Source organism: Helicoverpa armigera, chromosome 17, assembly GCF_030705265.1.
Source record: "Helicoverpa armigera isolate CAAS_96S chromosome 17, ASM3070526v1, whole genome shotgun sequence".
Classification (NCBI taxonomy): domain Eukaryota; kingdom Metazoa; phylum Arthropoda; class Insecta; order Lepidoptera; family Noctuidae; genus Helicoverpa; species Helicoverpa armigera.
In genome coordinates this window covers 6,034,295-6,057,257 of record NC_087136.1, presented here as the reverse complement: position 1 = coordinate 6,057,257, position 22,963 = coordinate 6,034,295, and the positions used below count along the sequence as shown (strand labels likewise).

The 22,963-nt window shown below is 36.1% G+C and overlaps 4 protein-coding genes and 1 long non-coding RNA gene across 5 annotated transcripts; 3 read left to right on the top strand and 2 right to left on the bottom strand.

Annotated features, from left to right (window-relative positions):
- Nucleotides 1-369: 369 nt before the first annotated feature.
- LOC110374379 (integrator complex subunit 3 homolog) lies at nucleotides 370-5,984 on the top strand. Its single transcript, XM_021332057.3, has 5 exons — nucleotides 370-585; nucleotides 752-3,346; nucleotides 4,091-4,216; nucleotides 5,209-5,337; nucleotides 5,624-5,984. Exons 1-5 carry the CDS (start codon nucleotides 511-513, stop codon nucleotides 5,687-5,689), a joined length of 2,991 nt encoding a protein of 996 aa, XP_021187732.3. The 5' UTR covers nucleotides 370-510; the 3' UTR covers nucleotides 5,690-5,984.
- A 356-nt stretch (nucleotides 5,985-6,340) lies between these two features.
- LOC110374381 (uncharacterized) lies at nucleotides 6,341-8,479 on the bottom strand. Its single transcript, XM_021332059.3, has 5 exons — nucleotides 8,070-8,479; nucleotides 7,833-7,986; nucleotides 7,638-7,738; nucleotides 7,438-7,561; nucleotides 6,341-6,854 (listed from the first exon to the last, which is right to left on the bottom strand). The coding sequence occupies exons 1-5, from the start codon at nucleotides 8,313-8,315 to the stop codon at nucleotides 6,751-6,753; spliced, it is 729 nt and encodes a 242-aa protein (XP_021187734.1). The 5' UTR covers nucleotides 8,316-8,479; the 3' UTR covers nucleotides 6,341-6,750.
- A 2,542-nt stretch (nucleotides 8,480-11,021) lies between these two features.
- LOC110374382 (uncharacterized) lies at nucleotides 11,022-12,919 on the top strand. The gene is made up of 2 exons (XR_002429427.3): nucleotides 11,022-11,581; nucleotides 11,996-12,919. It is a non-coding gene; the product is annotated as an uncharacterized LOC110374382 (long non-coding RNA).
- Nucleotides 12,808-14,361, bottom strand: LOC110374380 (UDP-GlcNAc:betaGal beta-1,3-N-acetylglucosaminyltransferase-like protein 1). Its single transcript, XM_021332058.3, has 2 exons — nucleotides 14,233-14,361; nucleotides 12,808-14,032 (listed from the first exon to the last, which is right to left on the bottom strand). Exon 2 carries the CDS (start codon nucleotides 13,913-13,915, stop codon nucleotides 12,875-12,877), a length of 1,041 nt encoding a protein of 346 aa, XP_021187733.3. The 5' UTR covers nucleotides 13,916-14,032; nucleotides 14,233-14,361; the 3' UTR covers nucleotides 12,808-12,874.
- Nucleotides 14,362-15,661: 1,300 nt separating this feature from the next.
- LOC110374362 (arrestin domain-containing protein 17) lies at nucleotides 15,662-22,326 on the top strand. Its single transcript, XM_021332039.3, has 8 exons — nucleotides 15,662-15,863; nucleotides 16,029-16,184; nucleotides 17,475-17,686; nucleotides 18,068-18,250; nucleotides 18,990-19,178; nucleotides 20,372-20,569; nucleotides 20,920-21,031; nucleotides 21,821-22,326. The coding sequence occupies exons 1-8, from the start codon at nucleotides 15,749-15,751 to the stop codon at nucleotides 21,967-21,969; spliced, it is 1,314 nt and encodes a 437-aa protein (XP_021187714.3). The 5' UTR covers nucleotides 15,662-15,748; the 3' UTR covers nucleotides 21,970-22,326.
- Nucleotides 22,327-22,963: the final 637 nt, after the last annotated feature.

Sequence of the window (22,963 nt, the reverse complement as noted above, 5' to 3'; positions counted from 1 at the left end):
CATTTTATTTCTGTTAGATACATTAATAAAGGTCTGGAAATACTGTTTCCAATGCAAAATACATTTTTTTTCAAGTATGTTACCAGTTTAATATAGTAGATATCGCATTACATTTATGGCAAACAATAAAGCAAATGGCGAACTTAGTCTTAATTGTCCAATCGGGGACTAGAGCAACGTCAAAACAACTTTATGCAAACCAATCAGCGACTAGATCTTTTTTTTTTCTCTTTAAATGTTACCAGTATCATGGTAGTAATACTTTGCATTTTTGGCATTCGTACCGAAGGATTCTGAATTTTTTAGTCGACTCATCAAATAACTACAGAAGCGCTATCTGGCGGCGTTTTCTAACTTTTGTTTGTTCCTCACGGTCGGTGACATATACACGCACACATTCATGTTTGTGATTGTATTGCTTCATAAATATTTTTCGCTTACGATAGCCATGCAGGAGGCAACCTGCGCTAAATTTTTATTAAAATAAGTAGTTTTAATAATCTCCAAATTATGGAGCAGAGCAAATCTATTTCACCTAGACTATTTGTGTGCACCGCCATAGAAAACAAGGACGAAGTTGAGGAGGTACTGTGTAAAATTTCGCAGTTTCCCAACAAAGAATATCTATATAGTCGGCCATGTACAATCGTATTTTCTAACACTAGTAGTGGTGGCGCTGCAGTGTGCGTGGCGCGAAATTCAATTTCTAGTGAATGGTTTCAGTTATCTTATAAGATTTTATCGTTTTCAGAGGTACGAGAGGGCTTACAACTACTTCCAATCACTTGTGGCCGACTGCAGCGAGAAAGAAGCTCACGATGCACTCAACAACGCCGTGTGTAAGAACCATGAAGACGTGTCTTTGGGAATGCTCATGTCCATCCTCACAGAACCTCACAATGCAACCAAGTGCTACAGGGATCTTACTCTGGTGACGAGGGACGGCCTGACGTGCGTGCTCAATAACCTATCCACCCTGATCCTAGAGAGGTACTTGAAGTTTCATGATACTACTCGTAACCAACTACTGTGGTTGATAAAGGAAATGATAAGAAATGCAGTCACCGGTGTGGACAGTGTTTGTTGGAACTTAATGCGATATGCATCTGGAGGAGATATTACTCCCAAAAACATAATACTGGTAGAATCTCTTTTAGATATTTATATTGAAAATCGGGCATGGTTAGACAAGTTTCCTGTACTTATTTGTATGGTGGTGTATACGTATTTGAGATTGATAGAAGATCACAATATTCCACAGCTGATGGGCTTGAGACAGAAGGAAGTCAATTTTGTGATCACTCTCATAAGAGAACGCTTTTCAGACGTGTTGACCCTCGGTAGAGATCTGGTACGATTACTACAGAATGTTGCTCGTATTCCTGAGTTCAACCAGCTGTGGCAAGATATTTTGTCAAATCCCAAGACATTATGCCCTACTTTTACAAATGTATCACAATTACTGCAAACGAGGACATCCCGCAGATATCTGCAGTCAAGACTTACTCCTGACATGGAAAGAAAACTTGTATTTCTGACATCTCAAGTTAGGTTTGGTCATCATAAGAAGTATCAAGAATGGTTTCAAAGACAGTACCTGGCTACTCCAGAGTCTCAGTCACTTAGAAGTGATATGATTCGCTTTATTGTTGGTGTAATACACCCTACCAATGAACTCCTTTGTTCTGATATCATTCCACGGTGGGCAGTCATTGGATGGCTACTTACTACTTGTACTTCCAACGTAGCTGCATCAAATGCAAAACTAGCACTCTTCTATGACTGGTTGTTTTATGACTCTGAAAAAGATAACATAATGAATATTGAACCAGCAATCCTTGTCATGCACCACTCAATGAGATCACATCCTGCTGTTACTGCAACATTGCTTGATTTTCTATGTCGAATCATTCCAAACTTTTATCCACCATTTGCGGATAAAGTCAGGCAAGGCATTTTCAATTCACTTCAACAGATCATAGAGAAGAGAGTCCTTCCAAATTTACATCCCCTCTTTGACTCTCCTAAGTTGGACCGAGAACTTAGAACAACTGTGAGGGAAACTTTTAAAGAATTTTGTACCAATGGAAATGGTGAAGGTGTTTCAGGAATTCGTGAAGAAGGAAGTGATGACTTACCAAGAGGTGGTCCTGATGAGCCTGCATTTTCTGATGATGAGGAGGAAAATACTCCTAATATTGCTGAAGACACAGATGATGATGATTTGCCATTGTCAGAGGTCCGTGCGAGAGAGCGACCCGAACTGGCAGCTGCTATGCCTCTCATGTTGCGACCTCTTGCAGAGACATTATTAGATGACCGCACTTCCGCGGCAGCCACTGCTCTGATTAACGCGTGTAGCTCGCCGATGCCGACTCCTACTGCTCTGGCTGATCTATTTACCGCTGCCGTGCAAGAAGTTCCGCCTTTAAAAATAAGCCGAACTCCAACTCAAGCAGAGATCGATGTTGCTCTAAATTCACCAATCTTTTCCATGTTCACTTTTCTAACGAGCAGTGACGAAGCCAAGCGTAAACTTGTATTAGAAACATTTAAAGAAATCCAAGCTCAAAATACCCTTCGTACTGTTGGTTTCTGTTTGTTGTTTTATTTAAAAGTTTGTTATGAGCGGGATAGGCGCGGCGAACGCGACGCAGCCAAAAGGAGAAACGTTAAATTCAAAGCAGATGTATATAAAGAGTATTGTAGCTATTTAGAGATAAAGCTGGCTGAAAGTTTAGCTGATGACTTCGAGAGGTGTCAGGAATGTGATGCTAATGTTTTGGTGTGGTTGATCCCTGATGTGTACAGAGAGTTCAAAGATCAGGCTCAAAACCACATACGACTGTTACATTCTATTGTTTCAACATTGGACGCGGGTCAGCTACAGCGGCTCGTATGCTTGACCCTCCAGGGCACTCTGATGATGTTCAAGTCAGATGACATAACATTAATGCTGTCGACAAGCTTGGGGTGGGAGACCTTTGAGCAATATTGCCTTTGGCAACTTTTAACAGCGCATGATATATCTGTTGAGGACGTTTTGCCGATCATACCCAAATTACAGTATAAAGAACATGCTGAAGCACTCACATCCGTGCTTTTGATGTTAAAACAGGAGAAACCCACTGCCGATGTAGTGCGACAGTTATTCTGCCGAGCTGTAGATGACGAAGACACATTTGTTGTATCAACTTTAATGTATTGGTGCCAAGACTATGAGGACAAAGTCGGCGATTTACTTTCAGTTCTTTTAAGCACAAGATATCCGGGTACCAGTCCCAACAAGAGAAAACGTCCTGGGAAACATAGCATTCCGCCTAACGCTCCGCCTTCTGCAGAACTGGTAAATATTTTCACTTCATGATTAATTTACATTTTCTTTAAAAAAATATTTTATGTTATCGTCCTAAGTTTCGTCATAATTCATATTTATGCTAACTCTACTTCACTAACGGGACTAGAACTGCAAAGCAGAAAACCACATGTCGCAGGCTCGTGGGAGTTTCAAAGATAATATTAGCCTATGAGCCTCCATAGAAACCAACATCCTTGATTGCTTTATCAACATGCACAGGAGCAAGCTGAGAACCTCTTGACCACCAATGTGACCCACTTTAGTTCACTTCAAAACTTGTAGCACTCCTCCCTAAAAAATTAACGCACCGGAGACTTCGATGAATTCGAAAAAAAATCCCTGTTATATTTTAAAGATGGAGGTGTGCTACAGGTCTATATACACTTGATGCAGCATGCGATGATGAGCAGCTAAAACACTCAGCTTTTATTATAGTTTAAGGTGAACCTAACTAAGTATACCTTTGCCTTTTGCCTCATCACTAATTACTGCAAAAAAATATGAAACTGTCTGTTTACTTTTGCGAACTCCAAAATAAGGACCAAATGTCTCAGACTGGTGGCTATGCTAATATAATTGTATGAGAAACTGCAACCTATATGTATGCATAATAAAATATGGTGACCACATGATCCTTACATCTGGTGCAATATAGGTACAACTACATAGGGAACGAAATGTATTTTTTTCTTGTACCAATTTAATAGCTAATTTGTGTTCAATGTTTTATAGGTGCTTGGCCACTTGGAGCAAATGAGAGTGTGCTGTGTGGAACAAAACGACATGTCAATTTTTAATATGGAGTGTATGCAGAAAGCACTTCAACAAGCGCAGTCGAATAGTAGTGATAGTTTAAGGGTAAGTTCTATCCACTTTTATTTTCTGCTTTGTCTCTTCCAAAAAGTTGTTTCTATGCATAGACATTGTAGCAAAAGAGAGTAATCCTCTTCGCACAGAGGTCGTAAGCATAGTATCGTTACGTCGAAACAAATCGTCGCGTATATGTATTGTTCGAGTCTACTGCTGCCCTAAGCTTTAGGTTGTATTCAGAGAGAAAGCTAGTAGCCGGCACCGCTCTAACATCGCTTATCGGCGCACCCTGGTCCATTCTGGTATGTAATTGCTTCAATCTGCTTACTTAACTGTGACCAGAATGGACCACCTATAAGTGCTGGTAAATCGGCGCTGGCTACAGTGGCTACCACCATTCCTGTATACAGACTTACACCTCTACCGATCCTTCGGCTAGCTAGCGATCGATATAGTAACAGACATACCTACCTACATGTTTTCTCTGACTTAATTCAGTAAAGGTCGTTACCGTTAGGACTTTATCATAACGACTTGCAATTGCAAATGAAGACTTATTTACTGGATAACATACGAATAAACATTTAGTTGAGGAAAATCGATTTCATATTATTATTAGAACAGGACAAATCGACACGTAGGATAACTAAATACTTATTTGCATAACACTATTAATTTTGATAAACTCGTTTTAACATCTGGGTTATCTCATTAGTAGTGCCTATGTCAAGATATCAGATTGTTATATTTTGTGCATTTAATGTCCAGCGTTATTACCTAAATGTTGGGGATAAAAGGATGTAGGATAAATAAAATAAAACTACTTTCATAAAGAAAGACCGCTCATTCAACTCTTACCTTGAACAGAACATTCAGTATCGAACTATTAGTCGGTCAGATCTGCCTGAAAACTGCCTCACTGCTGGAACTGGTATTGTGACGACAGTCACGGATCTGTCTGCTCTTAGTTATTTCCCTCATCCGATTTCTGTTCATTTGTTATGATGTGTCTTTAAATATGTTTTTTTTAATCATTACAGAGACAATATAGTGATTTACTTGCTTTGGCGTGGGAGGACGAGTTGCCTATATCAAGACGAGCCCGAAAATTAGTTTCAAATTCATTACCATTAAACCAGAATCTGCATTCATCTAATGAAGATAGTGAGGTAAATACATGAATCATGTAATAATTTTATGTTACACTCAAATGTTTTTCATTCAGATACTTCATAGGAACCTGAATAAAAACATCGCCCTCGTGTCAGTACACATTTTAGGCTTTTTCTGCCGAAATTACTATTCAAATTAAGTATTAGTTAGTAACTAACGTAAACTTTTGAATACTGGCTTTCCTGTCTATTGTTTCGGGATTTGTACATTACGAATATGTGTGGAACCCGTGTACATGCAACTGAATAATAAAATGTTAATTTACCTGGTTTTGTTTTCTAGGAGGAAGAGATAGTAAAACCGAAGCAGGCTAAGCGAAGAAAGAAGGCAATCTCGGATAGTGATTGACATATCTTTTGTAGAAAGAACGGTAATTTTAAACACCAAAGTGCAACTCTACAATACAATAAATATTAGTAGTATGTGTAATACATTGTTTGTTACCTTATGTTATTACACAGGTGCAATTCCAAGAATGGTACCTAGTTCACTGTCGCATAATTTTGCCTTGGTACTGTGTAAAAGTAATTTATCGTGAGTTAAATTCATGGTTTATCAGATATTTTTTGGTGAAATTGTTTTTTTTATTTTGAATTCTGATTTTTTTATTCCCAACGGCTATGGTAGTAGCATGTTGTGACTCAACAGAACAAGCTCATTTACAATATTGTAACTGATCAAACCACCATGGACAGATTCTTCCAATAGCCACATACTTCAGAGCAAACTTAGGAAGTATCTAGGTCAAACATGCACTGTAAATTTTGCCACAGTAGTCATTTATTGTAAATGTAGGTACCCTATTGTTGTACAGATTTTTTTATTCCCCGTACATGTTGAACTTATTTTAAGTATAAGGTATGAGACCAAGAATTTTATTCAAAGGATATATTGTATTCTGGAATTTTCGAAATACATTTTACACTAGGATCAATAAAGTATTTCCCCTTTATTTTATGTTTTAATTGACCTAATTGTATGTTTGATTAAAACAAAATCTTGTATTTTCGTCTTATATTTTTCTTTTAAAACATCCAGAATATAGGGATACTGATTGTGAACAGATTGTTTAAATATTTCAGTATTTAACATAAATTCAAATATGTTCTAAGTACAAAACTAACATAACTATATAAAAATACTAAACATGGATTAAATTTTTAGGAAATGGTAAATATTTTATTATAAACCTTAATTGTTATTCCAACAATAATTGATGAATAATTGTAGTTTAAAAAATGTCTTTTTGTTAAGTCTTTGAAAAAAGGATTTCTATCATTATTTCATTGGACTAGCAGAACCTTTAACAACACAACACCCTAACACCCTCACCAAGCCACTGATACATGCTTACAACCTAATAAATCTTATAAAAATTGTATCCTCAAATATAAAGAACATTCTTAAAACTAAAGTTTTCCTTGCTTATATCTTTGTCTAGCTTGGGCCTTACTGTACTTCGTTTTCTTCTCAGGTACTGTTGTATCTTTTTCATTTGAATTGTCATTTACACCTGAAAAATGCAAACACATTTATAAGAGAGTGCATTAAAAATAATTGCACAGATAATGTCTTAAAAATAAAGAACAACTTCTATGTGCCACCTGAGCTGAGCGTGAGAAGAACAAGATAGAAGGGCACTATCACTGATTTCTCACAATATTATCATGTAAAATTATTATCATCTGTAATCAGCCAACAGGCCGGATTCTTTTTAAGTCAAAGTTATCTGTTGAGATTTTGTATGAATGATACATTTGTGCTGTGTAATGATGATATTTTATAACTCAAGATAAATCAGTTTATTCAATGATGAGCAATCTTAATGTAAATGTTGATTTTAGAGTTAAATCTATTAAAATATTTTAAAAAAGAATAATATTCTACATAGCCATATTATTTTTGTGATCTTTCCGCAAGTTTCAGTACTTCTATCACCTTATTCTTACAAAAAAGCCTGGGAGTAGTTGGACAGTGTCTTCATACATAAGTTAAATTAGTCATTTTATTTCAGAAATAATTCATTACAGAAAAGGATTGCACAGAATAAGTACTACTGTGTATTATACATATTTCACAATTTAAAATAATCTTACCTAAGTCATCTGGAGGCTGTAGAGATTTGCCAGCACTCCATGTACTCATCAGAGTAACACTCTTTCCTATTGCCCAGCCCATTCCTGCCAGAGCTAAGGAAAATGCTAACATGCTAAATGGATGCTGAAAAGTAACAAAAAAAATATTAATTTTATAAAACAAATGAGCCAGCTATGTATTTTATTAAAACTGTACTTACTGCTAATGTTGGATTGGTAGTTAAACTATAATCCAACACCACAATGCCTATTCCGAAGATAAGCCCCACACAAGTACAGATCCATATTATATTCTGGCTATCTGTAAAAATACATTTAGATATTTCTCAGCTGCTGGGTGAACAATATGCTTAAAAGAAACAGCATTATTTAATTGAAAAGTTCTCATAACTTACCTCTAATTTTCTTTTTCTGCATGTCTGTGATATTTTTGATAGATTCCATTAGTTTCACATTGTGAGGGTCTAACTGCAATGCTCTTGTGTATGATATTATAGCTTCGTCAAAAAGTTCGCTAGCTGCTTCCACCTCCGCGCGGCGAAAGTATCCCTAAGTAAAAAAAAAGAGTTCAATTGGTTTGATTATTTCTTCACAACAAATTTTGATTAACAACGCCGAATGCCTGAACTTACCTTAGCCCACTGAGGTTGCAACCTAACTGTTTCATTTGCATCTTGCAGTGAGAGGTAATGCTGATCCAACTTCAGAAATGCAAACGATCTATTGCTGTATAAGAGGTAGTTATTAGGGTCCATCTTAATTGCTTGAGTATAATGTAGGACAGCTTCAATATATTTTCCTTCTTTAACACATTCATTGCCCTTAATTTTAAGATCTTCCACACTTGTTGTCTGAGTACCTTTCTTATTTTCCTCCATGGTGATGTGTGCGTTAATTAATTTGTAATGACAATTAATGAAATTGTATTATGACTTGTTTATTGTACCGCAATCTTAGTATTTAACTTAAAAATATTATTTTTATAAATATTTTCTCGTAATAGAACTCGTATCACATCTCAATGACAGTGACAAAACGTGACTGACGAAAAATGACAATAAATTAATGAACACAGACAAAAAAGGTAGTGTATCACCGGTAATCATCGGTTTTTCCTATTTTGTATCAGCGTCGAATGTCTTCAGAGCTTGAAAACTTATGCCAAGACAGAGACAAAGTCTTCAGTTTTTATTCTAAGGACCAGATGGAGTTTAAAAAGAATGGAAAAGACCCAGAAGTAGAAGCCGAACCCACTGGTCAGACCAAATCAATCCTCATTGAACAGCACAGTCTGACAAACGACATAAGAAGGAAGAGTTGCATACAAGCAACGTGATGGTGTACCCACATTTTTGGCATGAGACTTGACCCTATAAACAATACAGTGTACAAACTAAATTGGCGATCTACTTTTAATCATGCTCTATCATCAGCATGTAAGCTACCATTCTAGTTCTATTCCTCGATGGCGACCTCGATGGCGCAATGGTCCAGGGTCGGACTGGGCCGGAAGGGCCCGGGTGGCTGATCACAATCCCGGGGCCCGAGACTAGACCATGGTGATGGGATACTATCGAAAAATACTGAGATACACAAATTGAGATAAACAAACTATAAAAAATTTATTACTATACTAAAATACAATACCATAGTAAGTAGGTATTTACTTAGAACAAATTATATAAAGCTAGCATGGGCGTAGCCAGCTTTGGGCTCAGGGTGGGGCAGCAGCCAACCTATCTATACCTAGGATTTTTTGTATCTTGAGCCGTTAATCTCAAACTTGTTAATCTATTAATTTGAGAGGTTTATATTTTCAGGTACAGAAAATAAACAATCACATACAGGACAAAAGTCAAAAGTAAGGGCACATAGTTTCTGAATACGCGAGCGAAGCGAGCGCGAAATTTTTATCGGACTTAAAGCAAATATAACGTATTTAGCCCAAACGTACTTAAGTTTTTGTTTGTTGACAAACGCAAAAATAAGGGCATATAGTTTCTGAATACGCGAGCGAAGCGAGCGCGAAATTTTTATCGGACTTAAACCAAATATTACGTAAAATTTAGCCCAAACGTACCTAACTTTTTGTTTGTTGACAAATACAAACATAATATAGCTTCTGAATACGCGAGCGAAGCGAGCGCGAAATTTTAATTCTTTTTTAAGACTGGGCTGGGGACTTTTCATGAATGGGGCCAAATATACATTTTTATGCTGCCTAGGAGAAACGTGCTCATCCCAAAGAGTTTTAGACAGTTCACTAAACTTATTTGCAAAAGATTCCAGTTCTTTTGACAGCAACTCTCGATCGACATTTGCAATTGATGCGATAGACTTTAGCGCGTCATTAGGAATTCCATTTTCTTTGATTTTATTGAAGTTTTTCGGGTCCAAACAAGCGGCATCTTTCATTAAATCTTCGTTGCACATGAATTTTTCGTTTATTTTAACTAAAGCTGTATTAATAATAACTTTGTAGACAGAAATAGAATAAAATCTCTTTGGGTCTGTAGCCAATAATGCTACTTCATCTTCACATAACTGCTCATGTTTCTTCGGTTTTTTAGAAATTCTTCGTAACGGTAACGTGGTTTGTACGTCGAGATCAATGTTTTCAACGTGCATCAAGTCTTGAACATCGGATGCAAATAAACTTGCAGCTTTGAAAACATCATCAAAAGTATCTAAATGTCTTCGTAAATAAACACTATTATTATTGATAATAATAATGATGATGATGTCCTCCTAGCCGATTATCGGCTACGGCGGCTGTTCTCATGTAAGGAGATTAGCCAACTACGCAGGACATATTATAGTGCACGAGCATTTGCGCAGACACAAGTGCACTCCCTATTCCTTAACTCTCATAGTCCGATGGGACGGTAATCCGACACGACCGGAGAGAGATCAGGCGCAGGACCGACATTTACGTGCTCTCCGATGCACGGGTGAATCAATCACCAGCTTCCAGGCTCCGGGCTGCTTTGTGAAAGTCCTCTAAAACCCACAAAGCGATTTCGGCCCGACTCGGGAATCGAACCCGAGACCTCGTGCTCAGCAGCCGCACTTGCGACCACTAGACCAACGACTAGAGGTATAATACTTACATAAAAGAAAGCGAAATAAAACTCTCATAATTTTCCGGCAATTTTAGCCCATTGAAATGTTACCTACAATTTAAGGACAGAGTATTGCATTTATTACAGGATGCAATTTTATTTTTGGGACATGTGTGGGGGGTCAATAGAAGCTTATTCTCAAGTTTGTGGGGTCGCCACCCAGGTCCCCCGGGCGCCATCTTGAAAAAAGGGGTGAAAACTCTTTTTTCGCGATATCTCGTAAACTATGCATCTTACAAAAAATTCGTCAAGTCATAATTTGTAGCAAATTGTTTTGTCTTTCAAATTTTTGTAAGACGCATAGTTTACTGCACGCGGGCAACCGTAGCACAGGGGCACGCTGCGCCCCTGTGCTGAGGTTGCCGCATGCCTCTCAACCCAGGCCTGTGGGGGGGCCCGTGCAGGCTGGGGCCCGGCTGGCAAATGCCACCTCGACTGTATGGCCAGTCCGACGCTGCAATGGTCACCATGCCGGACTGCCGAACCTGAGGTCCCGGGTTCGATTCCCGGTTCAGTCGACATGTGTGTGATGAGCATGTTTGTTGGCCGTGGTCTGGGTGTTACAATATGTATTTATCAATATGTATATATGTAGCTATATGTAGTTTATCAGTTGTGTTAGCACCCATAACACAAGTTAATTAATAACTTACCATGGGGCTAACCGACCGTGTGTGAAAATGTGTCCAGACATTATTTAACTAAAAGTTTGCAGTCTGCGAGTACTCTAATAGAATTAATTCCCGTGCTAGTAGATTACTGGAGTGGAATAATGTAAACGGACCATAAAAACGTCCACGCCTCTCTGTAGTTCAACAAACCTTTTCATTCATTCACGCTTCCGTAACATTCACTCACTCGGGGATTTGTAATTATTGTAGCGATTTATATTTTATTTTGTAGTGTTAATTTAAATTTTGGAAGATTTTAAAGGGAACGGAGGCATGGCATAGTTATATTACCTGGGCTGTATAACAGCAGCTACAGGAGTGCTAAAACTGACTGGGAATAAGCGTTACAAGGTATATTTATTTATTAACAGTATAGTATTCAGTATCTGTAATTCATTATTTTCATTAATAATTTAAACCTCCAATTCTATTTAATTAAACTAGTTCCGTCATCTATTTCTTTGGTTGAAAATCTACATTCATCTCAATCTACAGCTGTCGTATTCAATTATGTTCAATGAGCGCAATAAGCCGAAATATTTATAAAAATTAAATGATTAGCTTGGATAAAATGTCCATAACACTCCCAATTTTAACGTCTATCCAACAATAAGTATAAGAATTTTATTGCCACAGTTTGTTTATATTTAATAAGATCTTTTTTGATAACAAATTATGTTATTAAAACATATAATAAACTAGAAAAATAATAAAAACTCTCATTTATTAGAAAAAAAGCTAAATAATACTTCCATTTCTTTTTAGTGTTCATATTGGAATTGGTATCAAACAAAGATCTGCAAAAATGTCTCGAGTAGCTAATACTTTGGATATGCAGCAGATTGAATTTCGTGCTGTCATCAAATTCCTTACAAAACAAGGAAAAGGACCTTCTGTCATTTTAAATGAAATGAAAGCAGTATATGGTGATAAATGTCCTGGCAAAACTATGGTATACAAATGGATTAGCATGTTTCAAGAGGGAAGGGAAATGATTGAAGATAAACCTAGGGCCTTGACTTTTAAGCGTCGTCGCACAGAACCTACCCCTCTATTCAAAGAGATCCCACCACCAAAAGACTATAAGGAAATTGATGTTATGGACAGCGCTTTTGATGATGAAGCTTTTATAGATGAACTACAGAATGAATACCTTGATTCTGAGCCTTAAATGGCAGCATAGCACAGGTTTTAGAGTAGTATCTTGACCAAATTTGTAAATAAAAACTGCACCTCAATATGCTGGACATGTAAAATGATGGTAACAGATTGAAAAATGTAAAGGAGAAAATGAGTGATGATTGAGGTGCATACAATGCACAAAAATCCAGGAAAAAGGCTTAGGCCAAAGGATGATCTTTACAATTTAACAAAAGGCTCAAAGCATTGAATATCTGAAATTCTAAATCTTTAATTTGGAGACATAATATGACTTCAAAACATTATTTGATTCAGTGTTGATGTGTGGTGATTTTATTAAATTTACTCTTGTAACAAACAGCACGAAAATAACATTAATGTGTGTCTTTATAAGTAGTTTTAATAGGTACTTCTATGACGCAAAATAATGAAATGCTTTTTTCAACAGTAATACAGTTTTAATATATTATATGTAATACATTGTCAAATCAACATTGTAAAATATCAACTGAATAAAACATAATCATTTCCTTCAACGAGATTCAACGATTCGAGATTTTTTTCAAATTCCCCATTACTTAGATCTAGTTTAATACATATTAATAAAGGCGGTTTTGCCTCAGCAAAATGAATTACAGGTAGTTTTATAATTACTTTTCTTTCAATAGGACAATACAGCTCAACACAATGACCTATTTTATTTTTGTCTACATCACAGAAGGCAACAACTTTATTCAAGTTATTAGGGCTCAATGAGCGAACTAATCTTCTACCAGCCTTTCCTGCATTCCATACTGTAAAATGATCCCAATATGGTAAAACATGCTTTTGTATTCTGTCAAGTTGTATTTTCCAGATCTGTTCTCTTTTAACAGAAAATGTAGCTGCACCTTCATGGTAAACATACACTAAAAGTTCCTTATCCACCTTTTGTAAATCTCCACCAGCATCTAAATGTTCATAAAAAAATATCAGATCTTCGGGTGTTCCACGCCCAGTTTCAACAAAACCTCCAACCTTATCATAAACTGATCTATGGCAGAACCAAGTTGGCATCAGGAGAGTAGGCCCATTAGAAGTATATATTTGTTTCTTCAGCTGAGTTTTAGTAAGACTATTAGCCCAATGAGAATAGCGAGGAGTTGAATTTATAGGTAATCTAGATATTTTGCTTCCAATAAGTGCATTTTGATTAGATTTTGCAGCTTTCCACTGTAAATATATTCTGTGTGGATGCATAATATCATCAATATCTTGAAAGCATAGGAATTTACCAGAACTTATTTTAACAGCACAATTTTTTGCAGCTCCAACTCCTTTTGATGTTATGCCTCCTGCTATCATAAAGCCTACACCCCGTGATGTGAAGTAATCTTGCCATTTCTCTAACAGTTCTTTAGTTTTATCAGTACTGCCATCATTGTATACAGCAATTTCCAGTCTTTTTGTAGTGTTTAGAACAGATTGGCTAGCTATTGACTTCATGCAATTATCAATCCATTTCTCACCATTATGAATAGGTATAATTACAGAAATATCAGCCATTTTCAAAATTAAATTCTATTTGTGAGTCCATTGAAGCTATCAAATCCTAATTCTAAACGGCTGCATTTAATAAGGCTCATTTTGTCGTTTTGGTGCAGCTTAGTCATCAGATCATTACTAAAACAATAAGGACAAAAATTAATGTCGCATAATTCAAAAAATCTGTCTTATAACTAAATATTTTTTTTTTTGTTGTTGAAAAGGATTCGTTTAAAATTTGTTTAAAAAAGTTTTGTATCTATGAATTCTCAAGTATCACACCTAACGAAGACTTCTGTTAGTAACTAATAAATAAGACTGTTTTAATAAATACTCACTAATTAATATAATTCAAAGTTTCTAGATTTTATTCGAAGATCTAACATAACATAACCTTAAAAACAGCTGACTTGAGCTGACATTTGTCATGCATCCTGGTGTCAAAAGTTTGATAAAGTGCGTTCGAATACATACAAATGATTACAGACTAACCTAGAACGCGAGTTCACCAAATACTTGGGAATGATCGGATAGTGAAGTTTATATTCTCACTCGCAAGGGTTATATGTACGGCACAAAGCTCCCTTTAGTACGTTTAAAATAAGTTCAAACACGTAGTGCCATAAGCCGTTAACCCCTCTAGCAACATCTCCATTAATGAGACGGCAAAGAAATCAAATGCCAAAGGTTTATCATGTTAAATCAATTGAAATATATTTAGTTGCCGCCGATTCTGGGTTTTCATTGCATGAAAAAGTATTCCATTTCATTTACTATTTCAACCTTTCCTTGGCTCGTTTAAAAAACAAACTAACAGGTGACCATAGACATAATATTAGTAAACAGGACTGCGCATATAAACCCAAAAAACGAGCCGAGTGAAACAGTTAGTACGGAGGCTGTCTGTCCCTTTCTAATAGGGTGACTATGAGATTAAGCTATGTGAGACAAATCCGAATTTGCTAAGATCATTAAACACAGATTAGTATTGAAGTTTTAACTTACGCAGTTTGTGACCTTAAGATACTAATAAAGGCTTTTAATAATTAGCGGAAATTAGCAGTATAAAAGAAGGAAGATTCGAAGTGAAGACTGTTTTTTTTGTATTTCTACTTCATATATAGACTGCTGAGCCATTTATGTCGCCTTTCTTCTTTTTTTTGGGAAGCTATAACAATAGTACAACAGTTTTAAAATCCATCACCCATATTTTGACTCGTTACAAGAATTCATGGGCACCCTAGTTGTTTGGTTTACGAAAATGTTATTATTAGCTAACCTGTGGAACGATATATTGCAACCACCATAGGATTCACTTTTGCAAGTAGAAACGCAACACTTTTCACCATTTTAATAGTTTAAATTGATTTAATACAAAAAAATATAAACAAAATTTTAAATGCTGATTACGCGCCAAGAATGTTCAGGGTTACCGCTAGAAAATAAAAAAAGCAAAATAAAAATTTATGTTGTTTATGTTTTAATAATAAATACGAATAAATTAATCGGCTGCGATTGTTATTAATTTGTTGTTTTTATGCTGGCAAGGTGTTAGAAAGAGACAAACAGCCTCCGTTCGAACTATCCCTCTCGGCTCGGATTTGCCTCTGTGTATTATGCAACCAATTTAGTACCTTATTGCGTTAGAATAGAGTTCATTTTCGTAAATATGTGTATATTTTGAGAATGCGCAATCTTGTTTAGTAATATTATATCTATGCAGGTGACTGACAATCACAGATTACTTTCATTGTATGACAATGACAGCAAATTTATTTAGTGACATGTTTGTTACTGTGCTGCACGGTACGGCTTCGAGTTTTTTTATTTAATATTTCTTAGTAGTATCTCAAAATGGGAATCAAAGAAGCGAATATTTATTTGGATAACCAATGGAACACGTACTACGCCGGGCAAACTATTAATGGAAGAATAGAATATGTGTTTGATAGCCCTAAGAAAGTTCGAGGTATGTAATAGTGATACAATTCGTTTTTAAAGTCGTCTCTGACTCATCCACAATAAGAGCACAGCAAGGCGGAAATATTAAACTTCTAGAAAGACTTAAATAAAATAGTCTGGTTATTGGTAAACATGTTGTTCTTGTATGACTTAAGAAAGTTTCATTTCTCAGGTATTCATGTCAAGATTAAAGGAGAAGCGCACACTGAGTGGCGTGAGAGTAGAAATGAAGAAAATTCCGAAGGGAAGACAGAATCTACTGATACCATGCACACAGGTCATGAGGAGTACTTCCAGGTCTCATACTATTTGCTGGGCAGCAATTCAGGTAAATATGAATCTAAATTTAAGAATACACTATGATACATTCAAGGGATAATGGCCTATTAATAAATATATTATTAATACTACATTAATATTACTAAGACATCAACATTGAGGTTGGCAGGCTTATTAAAAACTAGCTTCTGCCAGCAGTTTCACCTGCATCCTGTGGGAACCTGTGCATGAACCCTTACTATAGCCTTCCTCGATAAATGGACTTTCTAACACTAAAAGAATTTTTCTAATCAGACCAGTATTTTTTGAGGTTAGCGCATTCAAACAAACTCTTCAGCTTTATAATTAGTATAGATTTTTGGGATGCATTATTAGCTTTATACACTAATAATGAATCAGAACACTCGTAATGGAATCCTGTATTCAGATATAAAATATTAATCTAAAAACCTGAAGGCATTTTTCCTAAAATTCTTCTGAGAAATGAAAACAAAGTTTTTCTAAGTTTTCTGAAAATGACTCATACTTTTTATATAACTGCTGCATCAAACGTAAAGGCAAACAGTATGTTTATAATTTTATTAGACAGATAAGTCTATAAGCAGCACATTCATCAAAACAAACAATGTGTTATAAACTTATTTTAATTACATAATTGGATAAATGAAGGTCATTTTACACAGGTATATTTTATTGATATTTTCCTACAATTCTCGGTAGACATTACTTAATCATCAGTATGAATAATGCATTATGCACCTATTCAAAACAAACATAGAAATTTTAAGAATAAAATGTGACTGTATGAGCTATCTACCATGTAGGTAGGTACAGTAGACTGCACTTCAGTGGTAACTGTCATGCACCTTAACTCAATAGAGATATTTTACTTTATAACTTCTAGCTAGACCTTGGAACCGGATGATTTATTAACTAGAAGATCCATCTTAAAGTGATAAACTCAATAATTGCCCACTTTATCACTTGACTTCTTTATTACTGTACTAGTCAATTAGTATCGTACATTTATTTATAACTGTTACATAACAACTGTGTACTTTTAATCTTTTAAGTCCTATTACAAGTTAAGCCATAATCATCATTAATGATAAAGCCTTTTTACTGTCCCACTGCTGGGCACAGGCCTCCTCTCACACGGAGAAGGATTAAGCATTAATCCTAATCCTAGCAGTAGTTGTCACAATTTCATGTCAGTTTGTCAAGCACATTACCCTAAGGCTTATTAAGCTTAAGAACTACAGCCTACCTGATAAAAGGGAGGAATCTATTGCCAACTTATTTTCACAACAAAATACTAAGTAAAATATTAATTCCCCAGGCAATGAAATAGAAATTCCTGCTGGTAAACAAGTGTACAACTTTACTTGTACCCTGCCTCCCGTGCTGCCTTCGTCATTCGAAGGTCAATATGGCTACATCCGGTATACAGTCAAGGTCACCCTGGATAGGCCTTGGAAGTTTGACCAAGAGACAAAGATGGCTTTCACTGTGCTTAATGCATTTGATTTGAATCTCAACCCGTCTTATAAGGTAAGAAAGGATAGATACCTTTTACTTTTCTTTCAGCTTAAATTGACCTTGGATTTGTGATTACATACAACCTACTTCCCACACAATTGTTAGCTTAGAACATGTCAATATTGTAATTCACATGAGTAAAATCTTTGAAAACATTTCATTGATCCTGGGTGGTCTTTTTACTCTTTTAATTCACATGACTATTTGAAATATTAGGTCATACTAGTATAGAATCACTAAAACACTGGTACTATGATACATCCGATTAGACTAAAATCCGACCCCAACATAGTTGGGAAAGGCTAGACAGTTATTTATGTCCAGTACAGAGTCACATTGATAATTAAGTTCATATTTTGCAAGTACATTTAACCAATAATCACCTTTACGCAGGAACCAATCCACATTCAACTGGAGAAGACATTCTGCTGCTTCTGTTGTGCGTCTCCGCCGCTGTCGGTAGACGTGCGAGCACCGGTGTCCGGCTATGTTCCCGGTCAGAAGATACCCATCAGAGTAGAGATTGAAAACAAGAGCAATGTGCAGCTGCATCTTGTTAAGATGTTCTTGAGAAAGGTGAGATTTCATTTTAACATTTACTTAATACTTGCACAAACTCAAACATAATTATTTAACCTTTTCACCGCCACGCCATATCGGTATTCCTATGCCCTGTACGCCAAGCCCGAAAATCTTAATTAAATATCTACTAAAAAATACATAAAAGTAATGATTTAATAGGTTTATTTTGTATTTTTCTGCGACCTGTTTTTTGTCGAGTATAGCCGTCGTTGGCGCACAGGGCACGCTTGCTCATGTCGGCTATAGCCGACATTGGCGTTCAAAAGGCTAAAGCTATAAATCCAATTTAAAAATTATTTCTTCAAAAAGCTTATGGCAATTTTTTTTTATTTTGTTTCTCAAAGAAGAATGCAGGTGGAACACCAGGAAATAGGTCGTAGATAATCTTAAAAAGTTTATTAGCGTAGTGTCAGACACATAAAAAACTAATAGTTATAATGTAATTCTGTAATTGCAGCATAAAATACAAGCATAATGTAGGTAAATGCCAATTGAAAACAATAGTTTACTTGAGTTAATTGAGTTCTCATGCCCCAAACCACTGTGGCAATGAAACTTGTTTTTTTTTTATTAGTCCTTCATTTACGGACCTTTTCGGTAAATTAGCGTTGTTATATCAAGATTTAAGTACTTATAACAGTTTTATAAATAAATAATTTGTTTAACATGTTTCTAAACCAAATTCTTCGACTTAATTTATGCTCATTATCATATTTTATCATAATTATTTTAGGTGGTGACATACAGGGCTACATCACCTACGAACCAAACGAAGAAAATCAAAGATATAGTTCTAACAATACAAGAAGGGCCCGCCCCAGCTGGCACAACAAAGAGCTGGGATTTGGTTATGGAAGTGCCCCCCATTCCGCCTTCCGATCTTGTCAACTGTAACATTATCGATTTGGATTACGACTTCAAGGTAAGAACCGTCATACCAAGGTCTGACATATCGAATTACTATAATAATGTCTGCTTTGCGCAATTAAGCATTGTTTTCAGGGTCGACAAAACCACACGCATACCATGTAAAAAATAACGGCTTCCTCATTTGTCGAAACTGCGCGAAATCAGAATAGGATGTCGAAATTTCATATCTATGCATGTGGTGCGATTGTTTTGCGGCGAAAGTAGTTAGCGGTACATATATGTAAATAGAAGTGCGTTGTACTGAAATGTGAACTTTATCACTATTGATATAAGGTTGATCTTACAATGGCAACAGTATCAAAACAATATTTTAGCTGCAATGGAAAGTAAATACCTCTCATACGTGTGCATAATGTAAAGGAGGTTTTGAAACCATGCACCGAACGTGATAATTCTAGAAATATCTAAAGTTGGTTATCAGTCAAATCTGAGTATAAATATTTGTAGGCTATAATTCGCTTCAGAATTAACGCAGAGAAGTGTATCATAATGGTTTATTTGAATGTACTCAATTTGTGAGGAAGTGCCAAGGTAACTTTGCTATGTAATAGATCGGCTTATCTCGCGCCACTTTTTTGTGAATGATGTCACGATGATGTCATACTTGAGCCCAAACATAAATTCATTTGGCATGTGAATGAAATTAGATTTGGTGATGATGAATTTTTAAACGGAAATGATCTTAAGTTTTTAATTAATTCTATAAACACGTTTTAGTGTCTTGCTCACTTTCTTATCAAGATCTTTGATCTGAATTAGATGACTTGGTTTATTCTTAGATCAACATTAGAGGGTAACCTAGGATTTTTTACAAACTCACCTATAGAGTAGGATTTTGTTGTAATCACAGTAATACTGGTCAAATTTTTTTAAAATTCTATTTACCTAAATTGCTAGCGAGACGCGCTTTTTAGTACTTCAGTCATTTTTATCAGTGGTATACGTACCTACCCACTGGAGACGCAGCAATCTTGTTACTAAAATATTGAGTCTTTAAAAAATAAAGAACCCTCATATCATCATGCAGGCACGAAAAATCTCGATTGAAAAGACAGAAACAAGTTGAACAATTGCTAGGGCGGGGGACTGTTCTATGAAACTTCTGCTTATGGCGCTATCAACCCAACTGCGAAAATTAATTTCCTTTTTTTTACATTTATTTTATTCTAAACAACCTCTCTACAGGTGGAATGTGTAGTATCAGGCATGCATTTGAACATGAGCGGCAAGAAGTACATTGCCATCGGTACGGTGCCTCTAGTCGGCATGGTGGGACAAGCGGTGCCAACCGCCCCGGTGACTGATGCCGTGGCGAACGGAGACTCGGGACCTTATTCGCCGAGCCAGCCAGCTGTGCTGCCTGTCAGTCCCGGACAGCCTTACGTAAGTAGATAAATTGGATGTTGACTTAAAATGTGATGATTTAAAACTTTTTGGCTGTTGCACCTTTATTGACACAATGTAAACATTGCCCCGTTGGTATTAGTCGCATACCGCGACAGCAAGCATAGGTAGCTTCTCGAGGTCGTGGGTTCGATACTCGGGTCGGGCCAAATCGTTTTATGGGTTAAAGAAACTTACACAAAGTAGTCCGGTTTCTGGTCAAGTGGTCAGTGATCGATACAACCGTGCAGAATTATAGGGATGATTACACCATTATGCACCTTAGGACTTTTACTAAAATATGTAATTAAAATTACTGATAGCTCAATAAATCATGTTCTCATTTCCAGGCACCTTCAGCCCCGGGCGCTCCAGGCGGCGAGGCGGGCGCGCCGGGCGGGTGGGTCGTACCCGGCGCCCCGCCGGAACAGCCGCCATACCAGTCCTTGTACCCGACTTTATGTGAGTAATTAATGCCAGTAGATCTGATCTTTAGGCCTATGTTCACTGACAACATAAATCTCAGTTTTTTTTAAACAAATATTTACAAGTATTTAAAATTCACAGTAAACAGTTGTTGTAAGAAAATGTATGTTGTCGGTGAAATTTAGCCTTAGTGCACCTTCTGCGATGAAGCACAGGATGCCCGGCTATATATTATAAGAACTTGGTCCCTCCAAAGTTGGCTAACAATAACTAAAACTAAAATTGCTGAAGTCAGTGAGGCAAGTAATTTGACGTGAGATGGTACTTACCTGCCTTTGCAGAATTTCTTTACTAGCAAATTAGGCAAAAATTAAGCGTCTTTACCACAATTCAACGGACCAATAGCCGCAATCTAGCGGTTGATCACCTCTGCTAGACGTTTAAGTACATTCTAGTTGTATGGAAGCCAAAGCACTAATAATTAATGACTTGATAGTACAGCCAAGTGCAATGAGAGATGATATCATTGATCACGGCTATGACATTCTGTTATGTAATGAAAGTAACAGTTTTATATGATGATAATTCTTAACCATTTAAGCTTGATTTTTTACTCTATAATCGTTTTGGTTATTTCATGTTTTGGTATAATTATACTGATGTTAACGTAATTATGCACACTAAGTGTTGCCAAAACTATTAGGCGAACTGAATTACAAACATCTCTTTAATATGTATTAAGAGTGATTAGCTGTTCCTTTTGTGATTTGTCATTTTATTTACCGTACTTTTAGAGTGCTTAACAGTGTCCTTTTTGTTTTCCAGCCAACCCAGTTTACAAAGAATCTCCATACACTGCGCGCACAATTCAAGAACGGGGTGAATCTAACCACATGATGATAAGAGGGCCGACCAACTTCGCTCCGTACTATCCTACTTACGCAGCCGTCCAGCCTCCGCCATTACCTCAGTAATCAGTTCAAACTCTCGAATATAACAGCAGAGCTTAGCATTTTTATACATATTTAATTTTGAATTCATTTACAAATATTTATATAATATATTCCTTATTAAATTAGGCCTACAGCCTTTTGGCAGTTGTGAAACTAACATTGATATTTTATGCAGAGGGAATGTATGCAATGTATATTTATGAACTAATAAAATATGTGCTATATTTGATAAGCTATAAATGTGCACAGCCCTACAATTTATTGTGTCTCAGTATGCATAAGAACAATGTAATCTCAATCGATGTAACGACAGCACAAGTCGAATTCGCTCAAGTTTATTACTTTTTGCCGCCAAGTAGAAAATTGAAAAAAATAAAAGTGAATAAAATAATAAAAGCACTGTTTTCTTGTTCAATAGGTAGGTACGCCAAGATTGAACAACATTGTAAAGTACCAAAGCATGCTCTGGTTTCTGATAAACCACATTTTATAGATGGCTGGGTACTGCATGTTAACAGAAAGCTTTGGTAGTATGAAATAAAGTATAAAAATGAGTATTATTATTATAGGCGATTTACTGATTGAAATGTTTCTTCAGACTGATAAAAAAAAATTATTCTGTTGTCACACAAACACTCATTATTATGTACAAGTATTATTTGGCATTACCTTATTGGGTATGTGTCGTAAAAATAAATACTTATTTTGGCTTTGTGATATGTGTTTTTGGTAGCTTGATCCTCATTATTGGATTTACATATTTAGCTTGTTTTCAAATTGATGTTGTGAAAGGTGAATATAATAAGCAGCCAGTTAGAAAGCTTTAAAGGTCGTGCCAATATTCCTGGTCAATATTTTGTTACCACTGTGCCACTCAATCGAAACTGTTCAAACTTATCGCTGAAATAGCAAATCTTTTGTTTTATTTTATAAAAGTTTAATTTTGTTAACTTAATAATGCTACACAAGTTATCGTCATCTTTATTGCATTGATTAAATAGAATGAGGTAATATT

Excerpts from the sequence above, each read along its gene's own strand:
- LOC110374380 (XM_021332058.3), bottom strand. The coding sequence starts at position 13,915 with ATGGCTGATATTTCTGTAATTATACCTATTCATAATGGTGAGAAATGG.
- LOC110374379 (XM_021332057.3), top strand. The coding sequence starts at position 511 with ATGGAGCAGAGCAAATCTATTTCACCTAGACTATTTGTGTGCACCGCC. Across the intron at positions 586-751 it reads ACAAGGACGAAGTTGAGGAG|AGGTACGAGAGGGCTTACAA; the intron begins GTACTGTGTAAA and ends TATCGTTTTCAG. Across the intron at positions 5,338-5,623 it reads CATCTAATGAAGATAGTGAG|GAGGAAGAGATAGTAAAACC; the intron begins GTAAATACATGA and ends TTTGTTTTCTAG.
- LOC110374362 (XM_021332039.3), top strand. The coding sequence starts at position 15,749 with ATGGGAATCAAAGAAGCGAATATTTATTTGGATAACCAATGGAACACG. Across the intron at positions 17,687-18,067 it reads ATCTCAACCCGTCTTATAAG|GAACCAATCCACATTCAACT; the intron begins GTAAGAAAGGAT and ends ACCTTTACGCAG. Across the intron at positions 19,179-20,371 it reads ATTTGGATTACGACTTCAAG|GTGGAATGTGTAGTATCAGG; the intron begins GTAAGAACCGTC and ends ACCTCTCTACAG.
- LOC110374381 (XM_021332059.3), bottom strand. The coding sequence starts at position 8,315 with ATGGAGGAAAATAAGAAAGGTACTCAGACAACAAGTGTGGAAGATCTT. Across the intron at positions 7,739-7,832 it reads GCAGAAAAAGAAAATTAGAG|ATAGCCAGAATATAATATGG; the intron begins GTAAGTTATGAG and ends GTATTTTTACAG. Across the intron at positions 7,562-7,637 it reads CTACCAATCCAACATTAGCA|CATCCATTTAGCATGTTAGC; the intron begins GTAAGTACAGTT and ends GTTACTTTTCAG.